The sequence below is a fragment of the Salmo salar genome, chromosome ssa06, assembly GCF_905237065.1.
Source record: "Salmo salar chromosome ssa06, Ssal_v3.1, whole genome shotgun sequence".
NCBI lineage: Eukaryota > Metazoa > Chordata > Actinopteri > Salmoniformes > Salmonidae > Salmo > Salmo salar.
This window is the reverse complement of record NC_059447.1, coordinates 20261273-20282229: the sequence shown is the minus strand read 5'-3', so window position 1 is coordinate 20282229 and position 20957 is coordinate 20261273. Positions and strand designations below refer to the sequence as shown.

The following is a 20957-nucleotide window of genomic DNA, read 5'->3' as shown; positions in this document are numbered from 1 at the left end:
ACTCTATGTGGAAAAAACAAATCATGGGGAAGAGCTTGATATTTCCACTCCTTACAGTAAGATTTTTTTTCCTATTGACTAAAATAGGCAGTGCATTTTTATAACAATTTCATATAAACTATTAACGAATAATGAGCTGTATTATAATTGTATCATCCACCCTTTATGTAAGGATGACAATCCCTTAAATTGTTGATATTTCCATCCATTCTTACAATTATGTCATATAGACTATAGTCCATGATATTTCATGCCCAGTGTTAACTGTAGGATTAAGCTGTGAGCCCACTGCACCCTTTGTAAATAGCACCCTAAACAATGCATGCGTTTGTGTGTGACCACTGAATGGTTGAGGTCAGGCATCATGAGTTTGTGATGGGCGGGGATTCTCCTGAAAGCTAATGACGGAACAGTCAGCCCAAACTGCTTCGAAATACAATCAATTTTTATGAGTCTTTCTCGCTCTCTCACTCTCCTCTGTTTCCATTTCTCTCTCTCAATCTCACTCTCTCCCTCCCATCGTGCCCTCCCTCTCCCTCTCTTTCCCTCTCTTTTACTCTGTTTCTATTTCACTGAAAATGTATTGGAGCAGGTTCTTTTGTTTGCTAGTTGTAATGGAACTCTTTCATTCCTTCAGCCTCCAGTGGTATTTCAACACTTTCCTTAGATTGCAACCGCTTGAACAGCATCATAAAACACAGGTTTTATGAGGTCCCAATGCTAACGTAAGGTAAGAGTTTCAACAGTTAAACAATTTCCTGTAATATCAGAAACTGTAGGAGGTCTTGGGAAAGCTTGCTTTTCCTCCTCCCTCTCATACACTCTCCTCCCACCACTTCTTCTTCGCTCTCAAGCCAAAGGTACCTCAGTCTTTCTTTTCTCCCAGGACCGGATAGTTCCAGGCCCTCAGCCCAGTCGATCAGACCAGGAATCCTTCAGGTATTTGGGCCAGGGATTAGAGATTCTCCCCTTAGGAGACCATGGACTGGGGGTGGGGGTGGGGGGGGAGAGATAAGGAGGAGAGGAGTATTATGCTCTGCAGTATGCGACGCCGTTCAGGTCACTGTCGTCTTGGTTATTTGACGCGTGAAATAGCCTTATTTGATTTATCAAATAGTGTTATTTGACATGTTCATTTTGACACACAAGACCTGAACGGCCTTTCATACTGTAGTAGAGGTTTGGGGTTAAGAGCTAGCCTAAAGCCTGGGATACAGACAGTCACTTGTAAATGTTTATCTACTAATTCATCTGGTATGGAGCCTACACATGTAGGATCATAATTTGATCACCCTCTTGCTGGAGAACATAAACGTTTGTAATTTCCACTTTGAAAAGTATCAACCCCTACAAAACGTCCATTAATTATAATCCACATAATAGTTCACATTTCCTGTTGCTGCAGGATATTTTTCCTGCTGTAGCAAACTGGCTCAAATTAAGATTCAACATCTGTATTATATCCTGTTTTCGACAGCAGTATTTGTGTTATAGGAGAGATTTATGTTGGTCTGTCCTCTGTTAAATAGTATTATTATGAGAAGAGAGGAGAAGCTGTTAAAATTACTCTGTTGAAAGGGAGTGTCTTTCTGTCATCTACAATTAGTCGTGAGGAAATCCTTGTTAGGGTGTGGCACTACTTGTGTACTTAAATTGTTGATGTGAGTTCATGAAATCATGATGAGATAGCACAGAGCTGGAGGAAATTGACTGGCCGTATTTACTCTGAGTAGGAGCCAACTCAGGGTAGAGTTCACAGGAGGTTGGTGGCACCTTAATTGGGGAGGATGGCTCGTGGTAATGGCTGGAGCGGAATGAGTGTAATGGTATAAAAAAAAAAGCCATTCCATTAACTCCGTTCCAGACATTATTATGAGCCGTCCTCCCGTCAGCAGCCTCCACTGGTAGAGTTTAAACACTGACACACAACCTCATACACACTGTATGTTTACTGTACAGACTCACAACTTAATATAGCTTGAATATACAGTTACAGTATGCAATTTCATACTATAGAAAAACAACCATACTAACAGCTTTACTGTACAATACAGATACACTACTTCAGAATGCAGATGTATTATTCACTACAAGAACAGATGCACTACTTCATCCATGTCCAAGTACACCATTTAGATCATGTGAAAGCTTTAGTAGGCTATCCAGAGGCTTTATCAAATCAATAAGAGGAGAGATAGAGGGACATAGGGAGGGAAACAGGGGGAGTCCACTGTCTCAAGGTAACGTTTACAACATTACTCCTTCTTAATGGGTTTATACAGCAGCCAGATAACATATAGCTAGCCTCAATTTCCAAGCTTACCTATAGCCGAGTGATGAACGAGACGTAGGAGTATTAACATATACAGTGGGGGAAAAAAATATTTGATCCCCTGCTGATTTTGTATGTTTGCCCACTTACAAAGAAATGATCAGTCTATCATTTTAATAGTAGGTTCATTTGAACAGTGAGAGACAGAATAACAACAAAAAAATCCAGAAAAACGTATGTCAAAAATGTTATAAAATGATTTGCATTTTAATGAGGGAAATAAGTATTTGACCCCTCTGCAAAACATGACTTAGTACTTGGTGGCAAAACCCTTGTTGGCAATCACAGAGGTCAGACGTTTCTTGTAGTTGGCCACCAGGTTTGCACACATCTCAGGAGGGATTTTGTCCCACTCCTCTTTGCAGATCTTCTCCAAGTCATTAAGGTTTCGAGGCTGATGTTTGGCAACTCGAACCTTCAGCTTCCTCCACAGATTTTCTATGGGATTAAGGTCTGGAGACTGGCTAGGCCACTCCAGGACCTTAATTCGCTTCTTCTTGAGCCACTCCTTTGTTGCCTTGGCCGTGTGTTTTGGGTCATTGTCATACTGGAATACCCATCCACGACCCATTTTCAATGCCCTGGCTGAGGGAAGGAGGTTCTCACCCAAGAGTTGACAGTACATGGCCTCGTCAAATGATGCGGTGAAGTTGTCCTGTCCCCTTAGCAGAAAAACACCGCAAAGCATAATGTTTCCACCTCCATGTTTGATGGTGGAGATGGTGTTCTTGGGGTCATAGGCAGCTTTCCTCCTCCTCCAAACACGGCGAGTTGAGTTGATGTCAAAGAGCTCCATTTTGGTCTCATCTGACCACAACACTTTCACCAGTTGTCCTCTGAGTCATTCAGATGTTCATTGGCAAACTTCAGACGGGCATGTATATGTATTCTTGAGCAGGGGGACCTTGTGGGCGCTGCAGGATTTCAGTCCTTCACGGCGTAGTGTGTTACCAATTGTTTTCTTGGTGACTATGGTCCCAGCTGCCTTGAGATCATTGACAAGATCCTCCCGTGTAGTTCTGGGCTGATTCCTCACCGTTCTCATGATCATTGCAAGTCCACGAGGTGAGATCTTGCATGGAGCCCCAGGCCGAGGGATATTGACAGTTCTTTTGTGTTTCTTCCATTTGCGAATAATCGCACCAAATGTTGTCACCTTCTCACCAAGCTGCTTGGCGATGGTCTTGTAGCCCATTCCAGCCTTGTGTAGGTCTACAATCTTGTCCCTGACATCCTTGGAGAGCTCTCTGGTCTTGGCCATGGTGGAGAGTTTGGAATCTGATTGATTGATTGCTTTTGTGGACAGGTGTCTTTTATACAGGTAACAAACTGAGATTAGGAGCACTCCCTTTAAGAGTGTGCTCCTAATCTCAGCTCGTTACCTGTATAAAAGACACCTGGGAGCCAGAAGTCAAATACTTATTTCCCTCATTAAAATGCAAATCAATTCATAAAATTTTAACATGCTTTTTTCTGGATTTTTTGTTGTTATTCTGTCTCTCACTGTTCAAATAAACCTACCATTAAAATTATAGACTGGTCCTTTCTTTGTCAGTGGGCAAACGTACAAAATCAGCAGGGGATCAAAAACTTTTTCCCCCCACTGTAGCAGGGTTTCTTTTATCCTGGTTCTGGGGACCAACAGAGGTGCACATATTTGTTCTTGCCCATCACTAACACCACCTAATTCAGCCAGTAAAATGCTTGATGTTAAGTTGATTTGTTTAAACAGGTGGGTTAGTAATGGCCTTATAGTAGTACAGAGTAGTACAGACTAATGAGCAGTGGCGGTTCTAGCTTGTATGGCTCCCTGGGCGAACCCCACCTTCAGGGTAGCCAATGTGCGGGGGTACCGGTTAGTCGGGCTAATTAAAGTAGTATGTACATGAATGTATAGTTTAGGTGACTATGCATATATGATAAAAAGAGAGTAGCAGGGGGTTGGGGGAACACAATGCAAATAGTCCGGGTAGCCATTTGATTACCTGTTCAGGAGTCTTATGGCTTGGGGGTAAAAGCTGTTGAGAAGCCTTTTGGTCCCAGACTGGCGCTCCGGTACCGCTTGCCATGCGGTAGTAGAGAGAACAGTCTATGACTGGGGTGGCTGGGGTCTTTGACAATTTTTAGGGCCTTCCTCTGACACCGCCTGGTGTAGAGGTCATGGATGGCAGGCAGCTTAGCCCTAGTGATGTACTGGGCCGTACGCACTAGTTGCCGTACCAGGCAGTGATGCTACCAGTCAGGATGCTCTCGATGTTGCAGCTGTAGAACCTTTTGAGGATCTGAGGACCCATGCCAAATCTTTTGAGTTTCCTGAGGGGGAATATGGTTTGTCGTGCCCTCTTCACGGCTGTCTTGGTGTGTTTGGACCATTCTAATTTGTTGGTGATGTGGACACTAAGGAACATGAAGCTCTCAACCTGCTCCACTACAGCCCCGTCGATGAGAATGGGGGCATGCTCGGTCCTCCTTTTCCTGTAGTCCATAATCATCTCCTTAGTTTTGGTTACGTTGAGGGATAGGTTGTTATTCTGGCACCACCTGGCCAGGTCTCTGACCACCTCCCTATAGGCTGTCTCATCGTTGTCGGTGATCAGGCCTACCGCTGTTGTGTCGTCTGCAAACTTAATGATGGTGTTGGAGTCGTACCTGGCCACGCAGTCGTGGGTGAACAGGGAGTACAAGACGGGACTGACCACGCACCCCTGAGGGGCTCCAGTGTTGACCCTCATCACCTGGGGGCGGCCCGTCAGGAAGTCCAGGATCCAGTTGCAGAGGGAGGTGTTTAGTCCCCGGATCCTTAGCTTAGGGATGAGCTTTGAGGGTACTATGGTGTTGAACACTGTGCTGTAGTCAATGAATAGCATTCTCACATAGGTGTTCCTTTTGTCCAGGTGGGAAAGGGCAGTGTGAAGTGCAATAGAGATTGCATCATCTGTGGATCTGTTGGGTGGTATGCAAATTGGAGTGGGTCTATGGTTTCTGGGATGATGGTGTTGATGTGAGCAATTACCAGCCTTTCAATGCACTTCATGGCTACGGACATGAATGCTACGGGTCTGAAGTCATTTAGGCAAGTTGCCAAAGTGTTCATGGGCACAGGGACTATGGTGGTCTCCTTGAAACATGTTGGTATTACAGATTCAATCAGGGACATGTTGAAAATGTCAGTGAAGACACCTGCCAGTTGGTCAGCACATGCTCGGAGTACACGTCCTGGTAATCAGTTTGGCTCCGCGGCCTTGTGAATGTTGACCTGCTTAAAGGTCTTACTCACGTCGGCTACTGAGAGCGTGATCACACAGTCGTCCGGAACAGCTCATGCTCTCATGCATTTCACAGTGTTGCTTGCCTCGAAGCGAGCGTAGAAGTGATTCAGCTCATCTGGTAGGCTCATGTCACTGTGCAGCTCGCAGCTGTGCTTCCCTTTGTAGTCTGTAATAGTTTGCAAGCCCTGCCACATAAGATGAGCATCGGAGCCAGTGTAGTATGATTCAATATTAGCCCTGTATTGGCACTTTGCCTGTTTGATGGTTCATCTGAGGGCAAGGCAGGATTTCTTTTACGCTTTTTGTTAGTGCCCCGCTCCTTGATAGCGCCAGCTCTACCCTTTCGCTCAGTGCGGATGTTGCCTGTAATCCATGGCTTCTGGTTGGGGTATGTACGTACGGTCACTGTGGGGATGACGTCCTCGATGCACTTATTGATAAACCCAGTGACTGATGTGGTGTACTCCTCAATGCCATTGGAAGAATCCCAGAACTTGTTCCAGTCTGTGATAGGAAAACAGTCCTATCATCTGACCACTTTTTATAGACCAAGTCACTGGTGCTTCCTGCTTGATTTTAGCTTGTAAGCAGGAATCGGGAGGATAGATTTGTGGTCAGATTTACCAAATGGAGGGCGAGGGAGAGCTTTGTACGTGTCTCTGTGTGTGGAGTACATGTGATCTAGAGTTATTTTCCCTCTGGTTGTGCATTTAACATGTTGATAGAAATGAGGTAAAACTGATTTAAGTTTGCCTGCATTAAAGTCCCCGGCCACCAGGAGTGCCGCCTCTGGGTGAGCGGTTTCCTGTTTGCTTATTTCTTTATACAGTTGACTGAGTGCGGTCTTAGTGCCGGCATCTGTCGGTGGTGGTAAATAAACAGCCACGAAAACTATAGATGAAAACTCTCTTGGCAAATAGTGTCTTACCGGAGTGTGCTATTCTATCTAGCCGGTGCAATGTATATCCCACTAGCTAAATATCCATGTCATCATTCAGCCACGATTCCATGAATCATAAGATGATACAGTTTTTGCTGTCCCGTAGGTAGGATATTCATGATCGTATCTCGTCTAATTTATTGTCCAATGATTGTATGTTGGCAAGTAATATTGACGGTAACGGAAGCTTTCCCACTCGCCTTCTGCGGATCCTTACGAGGCACCCTGCTCTGTGTCCTCTGTACCTGCATCTCTTTCTCTTGCCAATAACGGGGATGTTGACCTTGTCGGGTGTTCGAAGTATGTCCTCTGCGTCCTGCTTGTTGAAGAAAAAAAATCTTTGTCTAATCCGAGGTGAATGATTGCTGTCCTGATATCCAGAAGCTCTTTTCTGCCGTAAGATACGGTGGCAGAACATTATGTACAAAATAAGTTACAAATAACGCAAAAAAAACACATAATAGCACAATTAATTAGGTGCCTGTAAAACTGCTGGCGTTTCTTCCGGCGCCATTTTTCTAGATGAGGGACAATGGTCGCTACTGTTTCTCTCCATGCTTGAGTTGAGGTTAAGTCTCTTCTGGGACCCCCTTAACAACCACAATATGTTATTGTCTGAAGTGTTTCATTGGTTAGACCAGATAATAGGGATCCAGCTCAAATTTCAGTTCCACAATTCAAGAACCACAGTCTAGAAAAGTACAAGATAAGTTATTGTGAGAACTTGTTCTCAACTTGCCTACCTGGTTAAATAAAGGTGAAATCTTTTTTTTTTTAAATAAAACAATTGTGAAATCTGTGACATTTAACACCACTCAACAACACCATAAGACTGTTAGTCCACTGAGCTAAAGCCTGGGCTTCAAAGACAGATGGTCATAGGATAGTCACACACTGTTGAGAGATGAGGAAAAACATCATAGTTTTCCACTTCCTCCTTAGTATTCTACAGCAATTGACCCCATTGTTTCACATTCACTTTTTCTTTTAAGAAAAAGTATAGCATAAGAGTTGTGTAGGAGTAGCTATAGGTAAACAAACACATGCTTTTTGTGAGAAGTTGTCATGGCAACCAGCGGGAAGTGTGGTAGGAAGAAAAAGGAGATGGAAATAAGTAGGGTAGGTATAGAAACTCTGACCAGGTGCTTAATATAACATAATACAACATAATAATATAATGCAACACAACAACATTGGCTGTAGTGACCATAACATTGTGGCAATAACAAGGAAAGCCAAAGTGCCAGAGGTTGGGCCTAAAGTAAGTTCTAAAAGATCATACAAAATATTTTCTCAGGATTCTTTTGTTGAAGATGTAAAACATTTATGGTGATCTGATGTGTATGGGGAAGTGAATCCAGATGCAGAACTGGAAGTATTTGTATAATGATTTATGCAAATTGTCGATGTGCCCTGTGGCTCAGTTGGTAGAGCATGGTGTTTGCTGGGTTGTGTGTTTGTTTTCCATGGGGGAGCAGTACTGAATAATTTTTTTATGAAATGTATGCATTCACTACTGTAAGTCGCTCTGGATAAGAGTGTCTGCTAAAACGTAAATGTAAATCAACTGTGAGAACTGTAGAGCCCCCTGAATTGATGATGCATTGAAAAATTGTATGGTTCAAAGACGTGATGCAAAAGAGCTGCTCAGGTTATTGGTTGACATACTGTCAATTGAGAAATGTTGTGACTAAACTTAACAAAAATAATAAATTATATTACCAAACCAAGATAAATGACATAAAAAACAATGGAAAAATACTTTGAAGTACCTAAAATGATATCATGGGCAGAAAACCCAATTAATCTCCATTGTTCATTGAAGTTGATGGGTCATTTACAACAAAACCTTTAGGTGTTGTCAATCATTTCAATGACTATCTAACTAGTAAAGTGGAAAAACTCAGAAGGGAAATGACAACACTGAACAGGGAACCGTCATATTTTTGTATAAAATATCTAATAATGAAATAGGAGGGTTATTGTTTTGAATTTGGTCAAGTTAGTGTGGGAGAGGTGGAAAAACTTTTGTTATCCATCAATAATGATAGGCCACCGGGTATAGACAATCTTGATGGGAAACTATTGAGAATGGTAGCACACTGTATTGTCACCACTATTTGCTATATCTTTAACCAAAGCTTAAAGAAGTGCGTGTCAACAGGTGTGGAAGGAAGCTACATGAATTCCATTTCCTAAAAATAGTAAAACACCCTTTGCTGGCTCTAACAGCCGCCCAATCAGTTTGCTGCCAGTTCTTAGTAAACTGATGGAGAGAATTGTGTTTAACCAAATACAATGCTGTTTTTCAGTTAACTACTGATTTTCAGCATGTCTATAGAGAAGGGCACTCAACTTGTACTGCACTGACTCAGGGGACAGATGATTGGTTAAAATAAATTGATAATAATATAATAGTTGGAGCTGAATTGTTAGATTTCAGTGCAGCTTATCATTTTATTGATCATAAGTTGGTATTGAAGAAACTCACTTGCTATGGCTTTACATCACCTGCCATCACATTGTTGGAGAGTTATTTATCCAATAGAACCCAGGGAGTGTTTTTCAATGGAAACTTCACTAACATCAGACATGTACAATGTGGTGTCCCTCAGGGCAGTTGCCTTGGGCCATTACTCTTCTCTATTTTTACTAATGAATTGCCACTGGTTTTACACAAAGCTAGAATGACTGTATGTGGATGATTACACACTCTATATGTCAGCACCCAAAGCCAGGGAGCTCACTGAAATTCTAAATAAGGAGTTACAGTCAATATCAGAATGAGTGATTAATAATAAACTGTACTAGTTGTTAAGGCTCTGGTCTTGTCTCATCTTGATTACTGTCCGGTAATATGGTCAAGTTCAGAAAAGAAAGACCTAGCAAAGCTGTAGCTGGCTCAAAACATAACAGCACGCCTTGCCCTTAACTGCACACATATAACTAACATCAACAACATGCATTCCAGTCTTTCCTGGTTAAGGGGTGGATGAGAGATGAACTGCTTCTTAGCTTTTATTTGATGACTTTATTATTTTTCATTCCTTAAATTAATAATCTAATCTCTGCTCAGGCAGTAGCAGTCAGCCAGCGAGGCCATCTAAAGGTATGTGGTCCCCATCCAGTACTGTCTTTACTAATACTATTTAGCTACCCTGCCTAAGTAAAGTGCCTTCGGAAAGTATTCAGACCCCTTTACTTTTTCCACATTTTGTTACGTTACAGCCTTTTTCTAAAATTGATAAAATAGTTTTTTTCTCATCAATCTACACGTAATACTCCATCATGACAAAGCAAAAACATTTTTTTTTTAAATGTTTGATAATTTATTAAAAATGGAAAACTGAAATATCACATTTACATAAGTATTCAGACCCTCTACTCAGTACTTTGTTGAATAACCTTTGGCAGCGATTACAGCATTGAGACTTCTTGGGGATCACGCTACAAGCTTGGCACACCTGTATTTGGGGAGTTTCTCCCATTTTTCTCTGCAGATCCTCTCAACCTCTGTCAGGTTGGATGGGGAGCGTTGCTGCACAGCTACTTTCAGGTCTCTCCAGAGATGTTCGATCGGGTTCAAGTCCGGGCTCTTGCTGGGCCACTCAAGGACATTCAGAGACTTGTCCACGGGAGACCAGTACGGGTGGAAAAAAAATGTATGAAATGTATGCATTCACTACTGTAAGTCGCTCTGGATAAGAGCGTCTGCTAAATGACTAAAATGTAAAATGTAAAATGTAAGCCACTCCTGCATTGTCTTGGCTGTGTGCTTTGGGTCATTGTCCTGTTGGAAGGTGAACCTTTGCCCCAGTCTGAGTTCTTGAGCACTCTGCAGCAGGTTTTCATTAAGGATCTCTCTGTACTTTTCTCTGTTAATCTTTCCTTCAATCCTGACTAGTCTCCCAGTCCCTGCAGCTGAAAGACATCCCCACAGCATGATGCTGCCACCACCATGCTTCACCGTACGGATGGTGCCAGGTTTCCTCCAGACGTGACGCTTGGCATTCAGGCCAAAGAGTTGGTTTCATCAGACCAGAGAATCTTGTTTCTCATGGTCTGATAGTCTTTAGGTGCCTTTTGAAAAACCCAAAGTTGGCTGTCATGTGCCTTTTGTTGAGGAGGGGCCTCCGTCTGGAAACTATACTATAAAGGCCAGATTGGTGGAGTGCTGCAGAGATGGTTGTCCTTCTGGAAGTTTCTCCCATCTCCACAGAGAAACTCTGGAGCTCTGTCAGAGTGACCATCGGGTTCTTTGTCACCTCCCTGACCAAGGCCCTTCTCCCTCGATTGCTCAGTTTCTGGGTGGCCAGTTCTAGGAGGTGTCTTGGTGGTTCCAAACTTCTTCCATTTAAGAATGATGGAGGCCACTGTGTTCTTGGGGACCTTCAATGCTGCAGAACATTTTTGGTACCCTTCCACAGATCTGTGCCTCGACAAGGCATGAATTCCTTCGAATTTATGGCTTGGTTTTTGCTCTGACATGCAATATCAACTGTGGGACCTTATATAGACAGGTGTGTGCCTTTCTAAATCACGTCCAATCGATTGAATTTACCACGGGTGGACTCTAATCAAGTTGTAGAAACATCTCAAGAAGGATCAATGGAAACAGGATGCACCTGAGTTCAATTTCCAGTATCATTGCAAAGGGTCTGAATACCTATGTAAATAAGTTATTTCAGTTTTTTATTTTTAATAAATGTGCAAACATAAAAAAAACTGTTTTCGCTTTGTCATTAGGGGGTTTGTGCGTAGATTGCTGAGGAATAAGACTGTAAAGTAACAAAATGTTGAAAAAGTCAAGGGGTTTGAATAGTTTCAGAAGGCAATATATGCTGCAGAGCTGTCTGACTTCAATCATTTTACTCGTTTGTCAAAGTAGATAAGGTATACTTTTTTTCACAAACTGTCTCTGTCGTTGTGTTGTGTACATTCCTCATTGATGTGGTTTGTTTGCATCGAACCTAACTTAGCAGGCTTAAAAGTGTATCCGTCCAGAGATCTGTATACAATGACGATGCCCTAACAATGAGAGTATTTTTCCCAAAGGCAGTAAGACAGGTGAAAAGTTTAGCTCCCATATAAGTCCATAGAAATGCACTTGGCTTATTCTGGACAGATTTTGGAGAGAGTGAAACCTCTTGCTTCGTCTCTTCCTCTCTGATCTGTCGCAATGGATTATGATCATTGCAGTTAATTACCACATTTCTGAACTGAATTACTTTGAATATTTGCTTAATAAAAACTCCCTTCAGCCCAGCATCCCACATGGTTCTTAACTTGATTTCTTCTGATTTCAGCGGTCATTACTACTATCATCCTTTCTGAACTTTGCGAGGCATGTCACTTCACCCATCTTCGCATAGCCCACCATATGCACTGTTTCTTAATAACCACAACTGGATGGATCCAGAAATAATTACTGTGGGAATAAATATCACTGAATGACAAAAATATTTGAATATAAGTAGGCTAATGCAATTGAAAGCATCAAATTGTTGCTTCCTGAAACTCCCAAAGTCATCCAATTGTTATAATACATTTTATTGAAGCAATGGCCTACTGCGTGTGGTCAACAACTTCAGTGCTGTTTCGGGCTGCTTTGAGACAAGAGTGGGGACTGGTCTTAATAATTCAATTAATGTCCGATTTTTTTCTTTCCACTTAGTCTCCGTTTGGAAATTGGTTATAGGCTACAGTTAGGAAATGTTAGCTACGTTGAGGTGAGTGCTGCTCATGATCATCTTGTCAAGTTGGCTCATTTATTGCCCTTGATCTGAACATTTTGCCAACATGCTAATGTAGCTTAACAAATAGATTATTTTGCTCTTCAGTCGCTTAGTAGCCTAGGCCTACTACTGACAAAAACCTGTGACTTGTCTTAATCAATGTGATTTTGTTTCACTGAATCTCTGTGTGTATATTTGGTTAATTCTCTGGCTGGGCAAATAAGTGGAGGTGGTATAGCTTATCTATTAGTTTTCTCATCTATCTGCTCTTTAATTACTTGTTACTTTTATTTCTTATTCTTAACCGTATTTTTTTTAAACTGCATTGTTGGTTAGGGGCTCGTAAGTAAGCATTTCACTGTAAGGTCTACACCTGTTGTATTCGGTGTGACTAATGTGACTAATACAATGTTATTTGATTTGATTTGATTATCACTGATCAGAACCATTTAGCATGCAGTAATGTAGCCTAAATCAAGTGCATTATTTTGCTCGATCACGTATAGACAACTCCAAAAACCTGCAGAGGTTGAAAAAGAGATGAAACGTGGATATATGACAGCGGTTCCACACTTTCCCGTGATGCAAGCTGTTTGGGAAAAATATTATTTGTATTTTATTCTGTTAAAGTCCATTATATCCTTAGCCTACCTTAACATATATATTTGTTGACAACAAACAAAATAGCTATTGATTTTATGTAGCCTATACGCTCAAAATATGCTATTTTGTTCTTTTGAAAATTCATTTTAGTCTTATAATGTTTCATAGGACTTCTTAAAAACATTGCCAGATTTATTTAGATTTCTTTTACCCCTTTTCAATTGGTAGTTACAGTCTTGTCTCATTGCTGCAACTCTCGTACAGACTCGGGAGAGGCGAAGGTCGAGAGCCGTGCGTCCTCCGAAACACAACCCAACCAAGCCGCACTACTTCTTGACACAATGCCCACTTAATTCGGAAGCCAGACGCACCAATGTGTCGGAGGGAACACCATACACCTGGCAACCATGTCAGCGTGCACTGCGCCCGGCCCACCACAGGTGTCGCTAGAGCTCAATGGGACAAGGACATCCCTGCCAGCCAAACCCTCCCCTAACCCGGACAATGCTGGGCCAATTGTGCGCCACCCCATGGGTCTCCCGGTCTCGGCCGGCTGCGACAGAGCCTGGACTCGAACCCAGAATCTATAGTGGCACTGCTAGCACTGCGATGCAGTGCCTTGGACCACTACGCTTTTTTTACAGGCAACATACCATAAAGTATTTCTGTAGGGTATCAGTGTGTCAGTGTTTTTTTACTATTCATGTTTTTGTTTTATTGTGGACCCCAGGGAGAGTAACTGATGCTTCTGCAAAATCTAATGGGAATACAAATAAATAAACACAACTCTCTACCTGATTGCAGGTAGAGATCAGTCGAGATGGAGAAAGGTTATCTCGGGGATGGTCCTTCCGCCCCTTACCCAGGACCTCCCATGAACTATGGGGGGATAGCCACGGGCCAGGGCCCCCAGCCAGGCTTGTACCCCCAGCCCCCAGGGGGATACCCTGCCTCCCCTGGTCCTCCACAACCAGGGTTCCAGCCTGGTCCCTACCAGGGAGGTGAGTGTCTACTAGTTCATATTGTACTTCAGAAGGCTGGAATTACTGCATATTGTGCATGTGAGAACCAAGCATTTTCGCAAATGAGTTTTTGCAACAAAAAATACCTCTAGCTTAGAATGTTGGTTTTTATATATTTCTTTCTTCTGCATAATCAACTACATCTTAGAGATGACAGGACACACAACAAACACTATTAAAAGACACATTCGGGTCTATGGAGATTAATTGAAAGTTCTCTGCCCCTTGTGGCAACTACTGTAGATATGATACAATCAGCCCAAGCCAAGTAAGAACACACAACAACAAACAGCTTGATTGGCGGTTTTCTGTATGTCTGTTTCTCCTGCTCTTTGGCTACACTGGTGGAGAATGGAGACAATGGAAAGTATCCTATTCCTTCAGTTCTCCCAAACCATTCAAGCACATATAAAGTATAAACATACTGTTTAAAAAGATATCTTCAGTGTTCTTCCCCCTCCTTTGAATTATATTGATTGTGTTTTGGATTACAGCACAGCAAACACTTACCTCCTTCAAGTACTATTTTGCAACACCACTTTGGAAACACTCCCCTTCAATGTCAATAATGTGTGGTGCCAGATTTGTGTGGAAAAACACTCAAACACCTACGTACACAATAAACCTTGACCATTATATGTAACTATGCACATTCTAGTAATTTATCACAGTACATGCTCTTAACCAGACATATGTAAACAAGCTCATATCAAGGGAAGAACAATCATACAGTCAATGGTGGAAATGGGGTGGAACCCATTGGAACTGGAAATGGGGTGGAACCCATTGGAACTGGTAATGGGGTGGAACCCATTGGAACTGGTAATGGGGTGGAACCCATTGGAACTGGAAATGGGGTGGAACCCATTGGAACTGGAAATGGGGTGGAACCCATTGGAACTGGTAATGGGGTGGAACCCATTGGAACTGGAAATGGGGTGGAACCCATTGGAACTGGTAATGGGGTGGAACCCATTGGAACTGGTAATGGGGTGGAACCCATTGGAACTGGAAATGAATTTCACTGGGAGTGAATTTTGTTGATGATATGGTGCAACTATCTGAATCAGTTTGCCCCCAGACCCCCCTTTGTGGGTTAACCCAGTTAAAATGATAGTTCAGCTATGTTACATATTTAGACAATTATTTTTCTTACCTTGAAAGGAGTCTGAGCAAGTAACCTTCAACAAAATACTGCTTTCGAGGTAAGAAAACAATATCTAAATAAAGGCAAACCACTATGTAAAACTGTAAAACTCCCTTTAATGTAAAACTCCCTTTAATCAAGTCCATTTCCACCACTAGATACAATCTTATTCCACAGTACGTGGTGGTATAATAACAACATGTTAATTGCATTGTGACCACATTGTGATTGGGATCTTACTCTCCTATTCAAGGTCCCCAAGCAGGTGTGTACCCACCTCCACCACAGTACACCTCTGGACCAGGTGGACCGGTGCCAGTCGGTGAGTTGATACTTCCACTTCCACCACACGCACACAGTGTTGTACAGCACAAAATTCAGTCACATTAAAAATCCTATTTTCCCTAACCTTAACCCTAACCCTAACTCTAACTCTAACTCTAACCCCTACCTTAACCCTAACCTTAACCCCAAAACCTAACCTTAACCCTAAACATAACCCTAGCTCTTAACCCTGACCCTAAAACTAACCCTAGCTCCTAGCTCCTAACCCTAAACACTAATTCTAACATTAACCCTAAACTCCCTAGAAATAGCATTTGACCTTGTGGGGACTAACAAAATGTCCCCAGTTGGTCACATTTTGGTTTGTTTACTATACTTGTGGGGACTACACACACACACACGCACGCACACACACATAATCAAAGGTTAATTGGGGTCAATGTGAGCTAAATAAGGAACTTACTCGAAGAGTAACCCAAATGCATGACATGACATGTTTCAACACAACTTGTGACCTCAACTTGTGACCTGAGTAGAATTATTGCCCCGGAATTGACCCAAACTGCCCCCTCCAACACTAGCTGTACATAGTTCAGACTGAAACAGTATCGTTTTGTCCGGTTGCCCGACACAGCGCATTCATATGAAAATGTGAACATATTCAGTCTCTCTGTGTGAGCAGTCTGAGCAGTGCCTGCTTGTACAGGAAGGTCCTGGACAGGAGAGGTGGGCGGGAACAGGAATTCATGGAAAGAATTGAACATGATTTTCCAGAATGAGAAAGGAAAGGGAAATACTGAAAAAAAACTCACAGAATATCTATGAACTGTATCCAAAGCTGCTCTGAAAAACCAGGGGATATGAAGTTACATAATGTCTCAGTCAGAGCTGCTCTGGGAAACCAGGGGATTTGAAGTTACATAATGTCTCAGTCAGAGCTACTCCAGGAAACCAGGGGATTTGAAGTTACATAATGTCTCAGTCAGAGCTACTCCAGGAAACCAGGGGATTTGAAGTTACATAATGTCTCAGTCAGAGCTACTCCAGAAAACCAGGGGATTTGAAGTTACATAATGTCTCAGTCAGAGCTACTCTGAGAAACCAGGGGATTTGAAGTTACATAATGTCTCAGTCAGAGCTACTCCAGGAAACCAGGGGATTTGAAGTTACATAATGTCTCAGTCAGAGCTACTCCAGGAAACCAGGGGATTTGAAGTTACATAATGTCTCAGTCAGAGCTACTCCAGGAAACCAGGGGATTTGAAGTTACATAATGTCTCAGTCAGAGCTACTCCAGGAAACCAGGGGATTTGAAGTTACATAATGTCTCAGTCAGAGCTACTCCAGGAAACCAGGGGATTTGAAGTTACATAATGTCTCAGTCAGAGCTACTCCAGGAAACCAGGGGATTTGAAGTTACATAATGTCTCAGTCAGAGCTACTCCAGGAAACCAGGGGATTTGAAGTTACATAATGTCTCAGTCAGAGCTACTCCAGGAAACCAGGGGATATGAAGTTACATAATGCAAAGTTCAGAAAGCAAAATCTGTGCATAAGATAACCAGTTAATGTTTCCATCCATGTTATGGATGAGGCTTTTCCTCTCTGGTTGTATCCCAAATGGAACCCTATTCCATTTATAGTGGGCCAATGGGTCCTGGTCAAAACTAGTACACTATATAGGGTACAGAGTGCCATTTGAGCGCAGGTGTACTCAGCAGACCACCAGGTGTCAGCATTGACTTTCACATATTTATTTCTGTCTTTCTAGATAAAGGAAATTAAGTTGTATTCATGATCCACTAAGTAGTTCCTTTTACATTACACTCTTCAATTACGCTACAATCCGTGTCACATCTGTGCCCCCTTCAAAGTTGTAAAGAAGGATGGATGGAAAGTGAGAGATAGACAAATGACATGGGAAGAGGCAAGAAAAGAAAGATGGACAGAAGAAGAAAAACATAAAAGATTGGGAAATGTTAGGAAAAATAATAAGGAAAAAAATGGAACTTGGTGGGGAACTTGGTTACCTTGACTCTCCTCAGTGACCTATGTAATAATGTCTCCTAACAATGTCTCTCTCTCTCCTCAGTGAACCATGTAATAATGTCTCCTAACATTGTCTCTCTGTCACGACTTCCGCCGAAGTCGGTCCCTCTCCTTGTTCGGGCGACGTTCGGAGGTCGACGTCACCGGCTTTCTAGCCACCGCCGATCCACTTTTCATTTTCCATTTGTTCTGTCTTTGTCTTATCACACCTGGCTTCACTCACCAATCACTTGTTTAGTATTTAACCCTCTGTTCTCCATGTTGTATTTGTGAGTGATTGTTATTTGTTACGTGGATTATTTGTCAGGCGTTGCACTTTTGTTTTAGACTGTGTTTTTGACACTTGTATGTGTTATGTGCTGTATTTTGGTAACCGGTATTAAAGTCTCTTCTCAGTGACCTATGTAATTATGTCTCCTAACATTGTCTCTCTCTCTCCTCAGTGACCATGTAATAATGTCTCCTAACCTTGTCTCTCTTTCTCTCTCTCTCTCCTCAGTGACCCATTTAATAATGTCTCCTAACCTTGTGTCTCTCTCTTTCTCCTCAGTGACCCATGTAATAATGTATCCTAACCTTGTCTCTCTCCTCAGTGACCCATGTAATAATGTATCCTAACCTTGTCTCTCTCCTCAGTGACCCATGTAATAATGTATCCTAACCTTGTCTCTCTCCTCAGTGACCCATGTAATAATGTATCCTAACCTTGTCTCTCTCCTCAGTAACAAATGCAATAATGTCTCCTAACCTTGTGTCTCTCTCTCTTTCTCCTCAGTGACAAATGCAATAATGTCTCCTAACCTTGTGTGTCTCTCTCTTTCTCCTCAGTGACCCATGTAATAATGTCTCTTAAACTTGTGTGTCTCTCTCTCTCCTTAGTGACCCAGGTAATAATGACTCCTAGCCTGATGGAGGTCGGAGGTTCGACCATGTGTCCCCACTGCCAGCAGCACGTGGTCACCAAGACAGAGACCAACCCTGGTCTGCTCACCTGGCTCATCTGTGGTGGCCTCTTCATTGTTGGGTGAGAGAAATCACTCTGTAATGCTATGCTGTAGTGTAGCTGTGTATATGACCGACTGGGGTAGGAAACCCGGGTGCACCACACAACAGTGATAGCCCTCTCAACTAAAGCCTATAGGCATACCTTTAATTAGTGCATTATGGAATAGGGTACCATTTTGGACGGAGACAATTAATTCCACTGTTTACCCTCTAGGTGCTGGCCATGCTGCGCCATCCCGTTCTGTGTAGACTCATGTAAAGACGTGAATCACAGCTGTCCCAACTGCAACAAAATCATCTACGTCTACAAACGGATTTGATATTAATTTGACCTGACATCACTGTACTAACTTTATCTGAAGGACTAGGACATGGCATTTGAATCAAATCAGCATTTCTGTAAATGTATGAGGTTCGCATTCACTAGGGCATGTGATGTTGGAAAATGTTTTACAACTAAGAATCAAAAACAAATATTTCTTATTGGACAAGTCCAGGTAGTCCCTCCCTTTTTCAGTCCATTTTCTTCCATTTGGTGCCTAATGAATACAACCCAGGGGTAGCCAAAAGGGTTATGTCTATCCTGTATAGTCCCTGAGCAGGTGGTGAGCTTTCCTCAGCTCCACAAAATACTACATAATATATGCCATTTAGCAGATGCTTTTATCCATTTTTGTATGGGTTGCCCTAGCAGAAATTCAAACCCACAAGTGCCAAGCTCTATTAGGTTCCTGGCCAGACTTGACCCTTGTAGTGACTACCAAAGAGAATCCTGATACCAAAGACTGGTAGTAGCTGCGCTATAGCTGTTTCACAGTAGTTCTGTACTCGTCTGAAGTCCATGGAAGTAAAGGAACTTCTAAACCACTCTACTTCTTATTGTAATATTGTTATATTGAGATGTATCTATCACCATCATACATCTTATTGTAATATTGAGATGTATCTATCACCATCATACTTCCTATTGTAATATTGTTATATTGTGATGTTTTTGTTATTACACTCTTGCAGTCGTTCCCTCACCGATCTCGTTCTCTTTTTTCCTCTGAACGTTCTACTACTCATTTGTCATAAAGGACCATTGTCAATAATTACAATGGATCTTATGGTTGTCTTTTCACATCCTGCCCAGTTGCTCTGTAAAGCTCTGATTAAAGTTGTCTGTATTGAAGAGATGACTCAGCATTTGTTATTATGAACAGATAGGAAGCCTGAGCAGACTGCCAACAGTTCTTTGTCATCCATAAACTGTGACTACTTCAAACCTCACTGGTTTCACAGCTACAGTGTTATAACTTTATCTCACCAGGGTTGCGTCCCAATTATCTCTCCTTTCTTCCAAAGTGTGTACTTGTTCACTTCTACTTCATGGATTTGAAAGGAAATGACTTGTACATGGAAACTCTCTCTAGCCCATGGACACAACAGGAAGAAGGTGTGATTATTGGAACGCACCAATTCCTGTAAAACTCATTGTATAAATTTCCTGCAACAGTCCATCAACTTTCTGTAACTAACATTTAATCTTTCCAGACCAGTAGCACAATTCAGAAATGGTCCCTGTTGGGCAAGATAGAGGAAGTGGAGAAGCATTAAACTGAGACACAGTTGACTCCTGATAGAATAAGTGCTCTTCACGAGTTTAAGTGAGTTTTCAAGTTTACATTCAATGACATACTTGATAATTGCTCCTGATAACTGAATGCTCCAGTTTAGTGCACACTCTCATGAAAGACAATTGTTCTTCAACAATTAGAAAGGGTCACACAGGGAATGAGGGAGACATTAATACAGTACGTTAGATGTTTGTTTCTAGAAACTCCAGTGTTCTGTTCAAAACACTCAAGTCCTTTGTTTGTGCTTTGTTCAACATGCCCAGACATGTACAGTACAGTCATTTGTTGTTGAACGTATTCACCGGAGCTGAGTACAGGCACCTCAAATGTTCTACTGCCGCCTGACCACTGCCTGTCTCTGAGCCTGCCTGCCGTCCTGTACCTTGGACTCTGCTCTGGATTATTGACCCCTGCCTGCCTTGACCTGTCGTTTGCCTGCCCCTGTGGTTAGAATAAACTTTGTTACTTCACACAGTCTGCACTTGGGTCTTACCTTCAAACCTGATAATGACGGAGTTAGTGCCTACAAAAAGACGTCATTATTATTGCTCTCTATACCAGGCATTTAATTCAGTGGCGAACGTGGCAGGAGAAATATTGCTACAAATGTTGTGAGTTAGTTACTGTAGCTGTCTTGCCACTGCGCTATGCACTGCCACTAGTTATAGCTAATGTTAGTAACGTGGTAACCTACTACTACATTCCTATTTTCCTCAGCGGTGCTGGTCCCAACACTTCTATTTTCTTCTAGTTCTCGTGACTTGTCAAGAAGGTTTGTGTTGTAATGTTCATGCGATGCAATATTACTTTCTACCTGAACGGTTTCAGCCTGAATGGGTCTAGGGTAGCTAGTTCCGTTGCAAATAACCTTTATTTTTTTATTTTTTTTATTTCATCTTTATTTAACCAGGTAGGCTAGTTGAGACCAAGTTCTCATTTACAACTGCGACG

The 20957-nt window shown here is 42.2% G+C and overlaps 1 protein-coding gene across 2 annotated transcripts; it reads left to right on the top strand.

The window, feature by feature from the left end:
- Window positions 1-848: 848 nt before the first annotated feature.
- On the top strand, window positions 849-19561 carry LOC106611499 (lipopolysaccharide-induced tumor necrosis factor-alpha factor homolog). Of its 2 annotated transcripts, XM_045719911.1 has the most exons (6): window positions 855-939; window positions 9618-9650; window positions 13684-13880; window positions 15302-15370; window positions 18262-18406; window positions 18602-19561. In XM_045719911.1, exons 3-6 carry the CDS (start codon window positions 13700-13702, stop codon window positions 18705-18707), a joined length of 501 nt encoding a protein of 166 aa, XP_045575867.1. In that variant the 5' UTR covers window positions 855-939; window positions 9618-9650; window positions 13684-13699; the 3' UTR covers window positions 18708-19561. The 2 variants fall into 2 exon arrangements, with proteins under 2 accessions (XP_045575866.1, XP_045575867.1); XM_045719910.1 differs by lacking the exon at window positions 9618-9650 and having other exon boundaries at window positions 849-939.
- Window positions 19562-20957: the final 1396 nt, after the last annotated feature.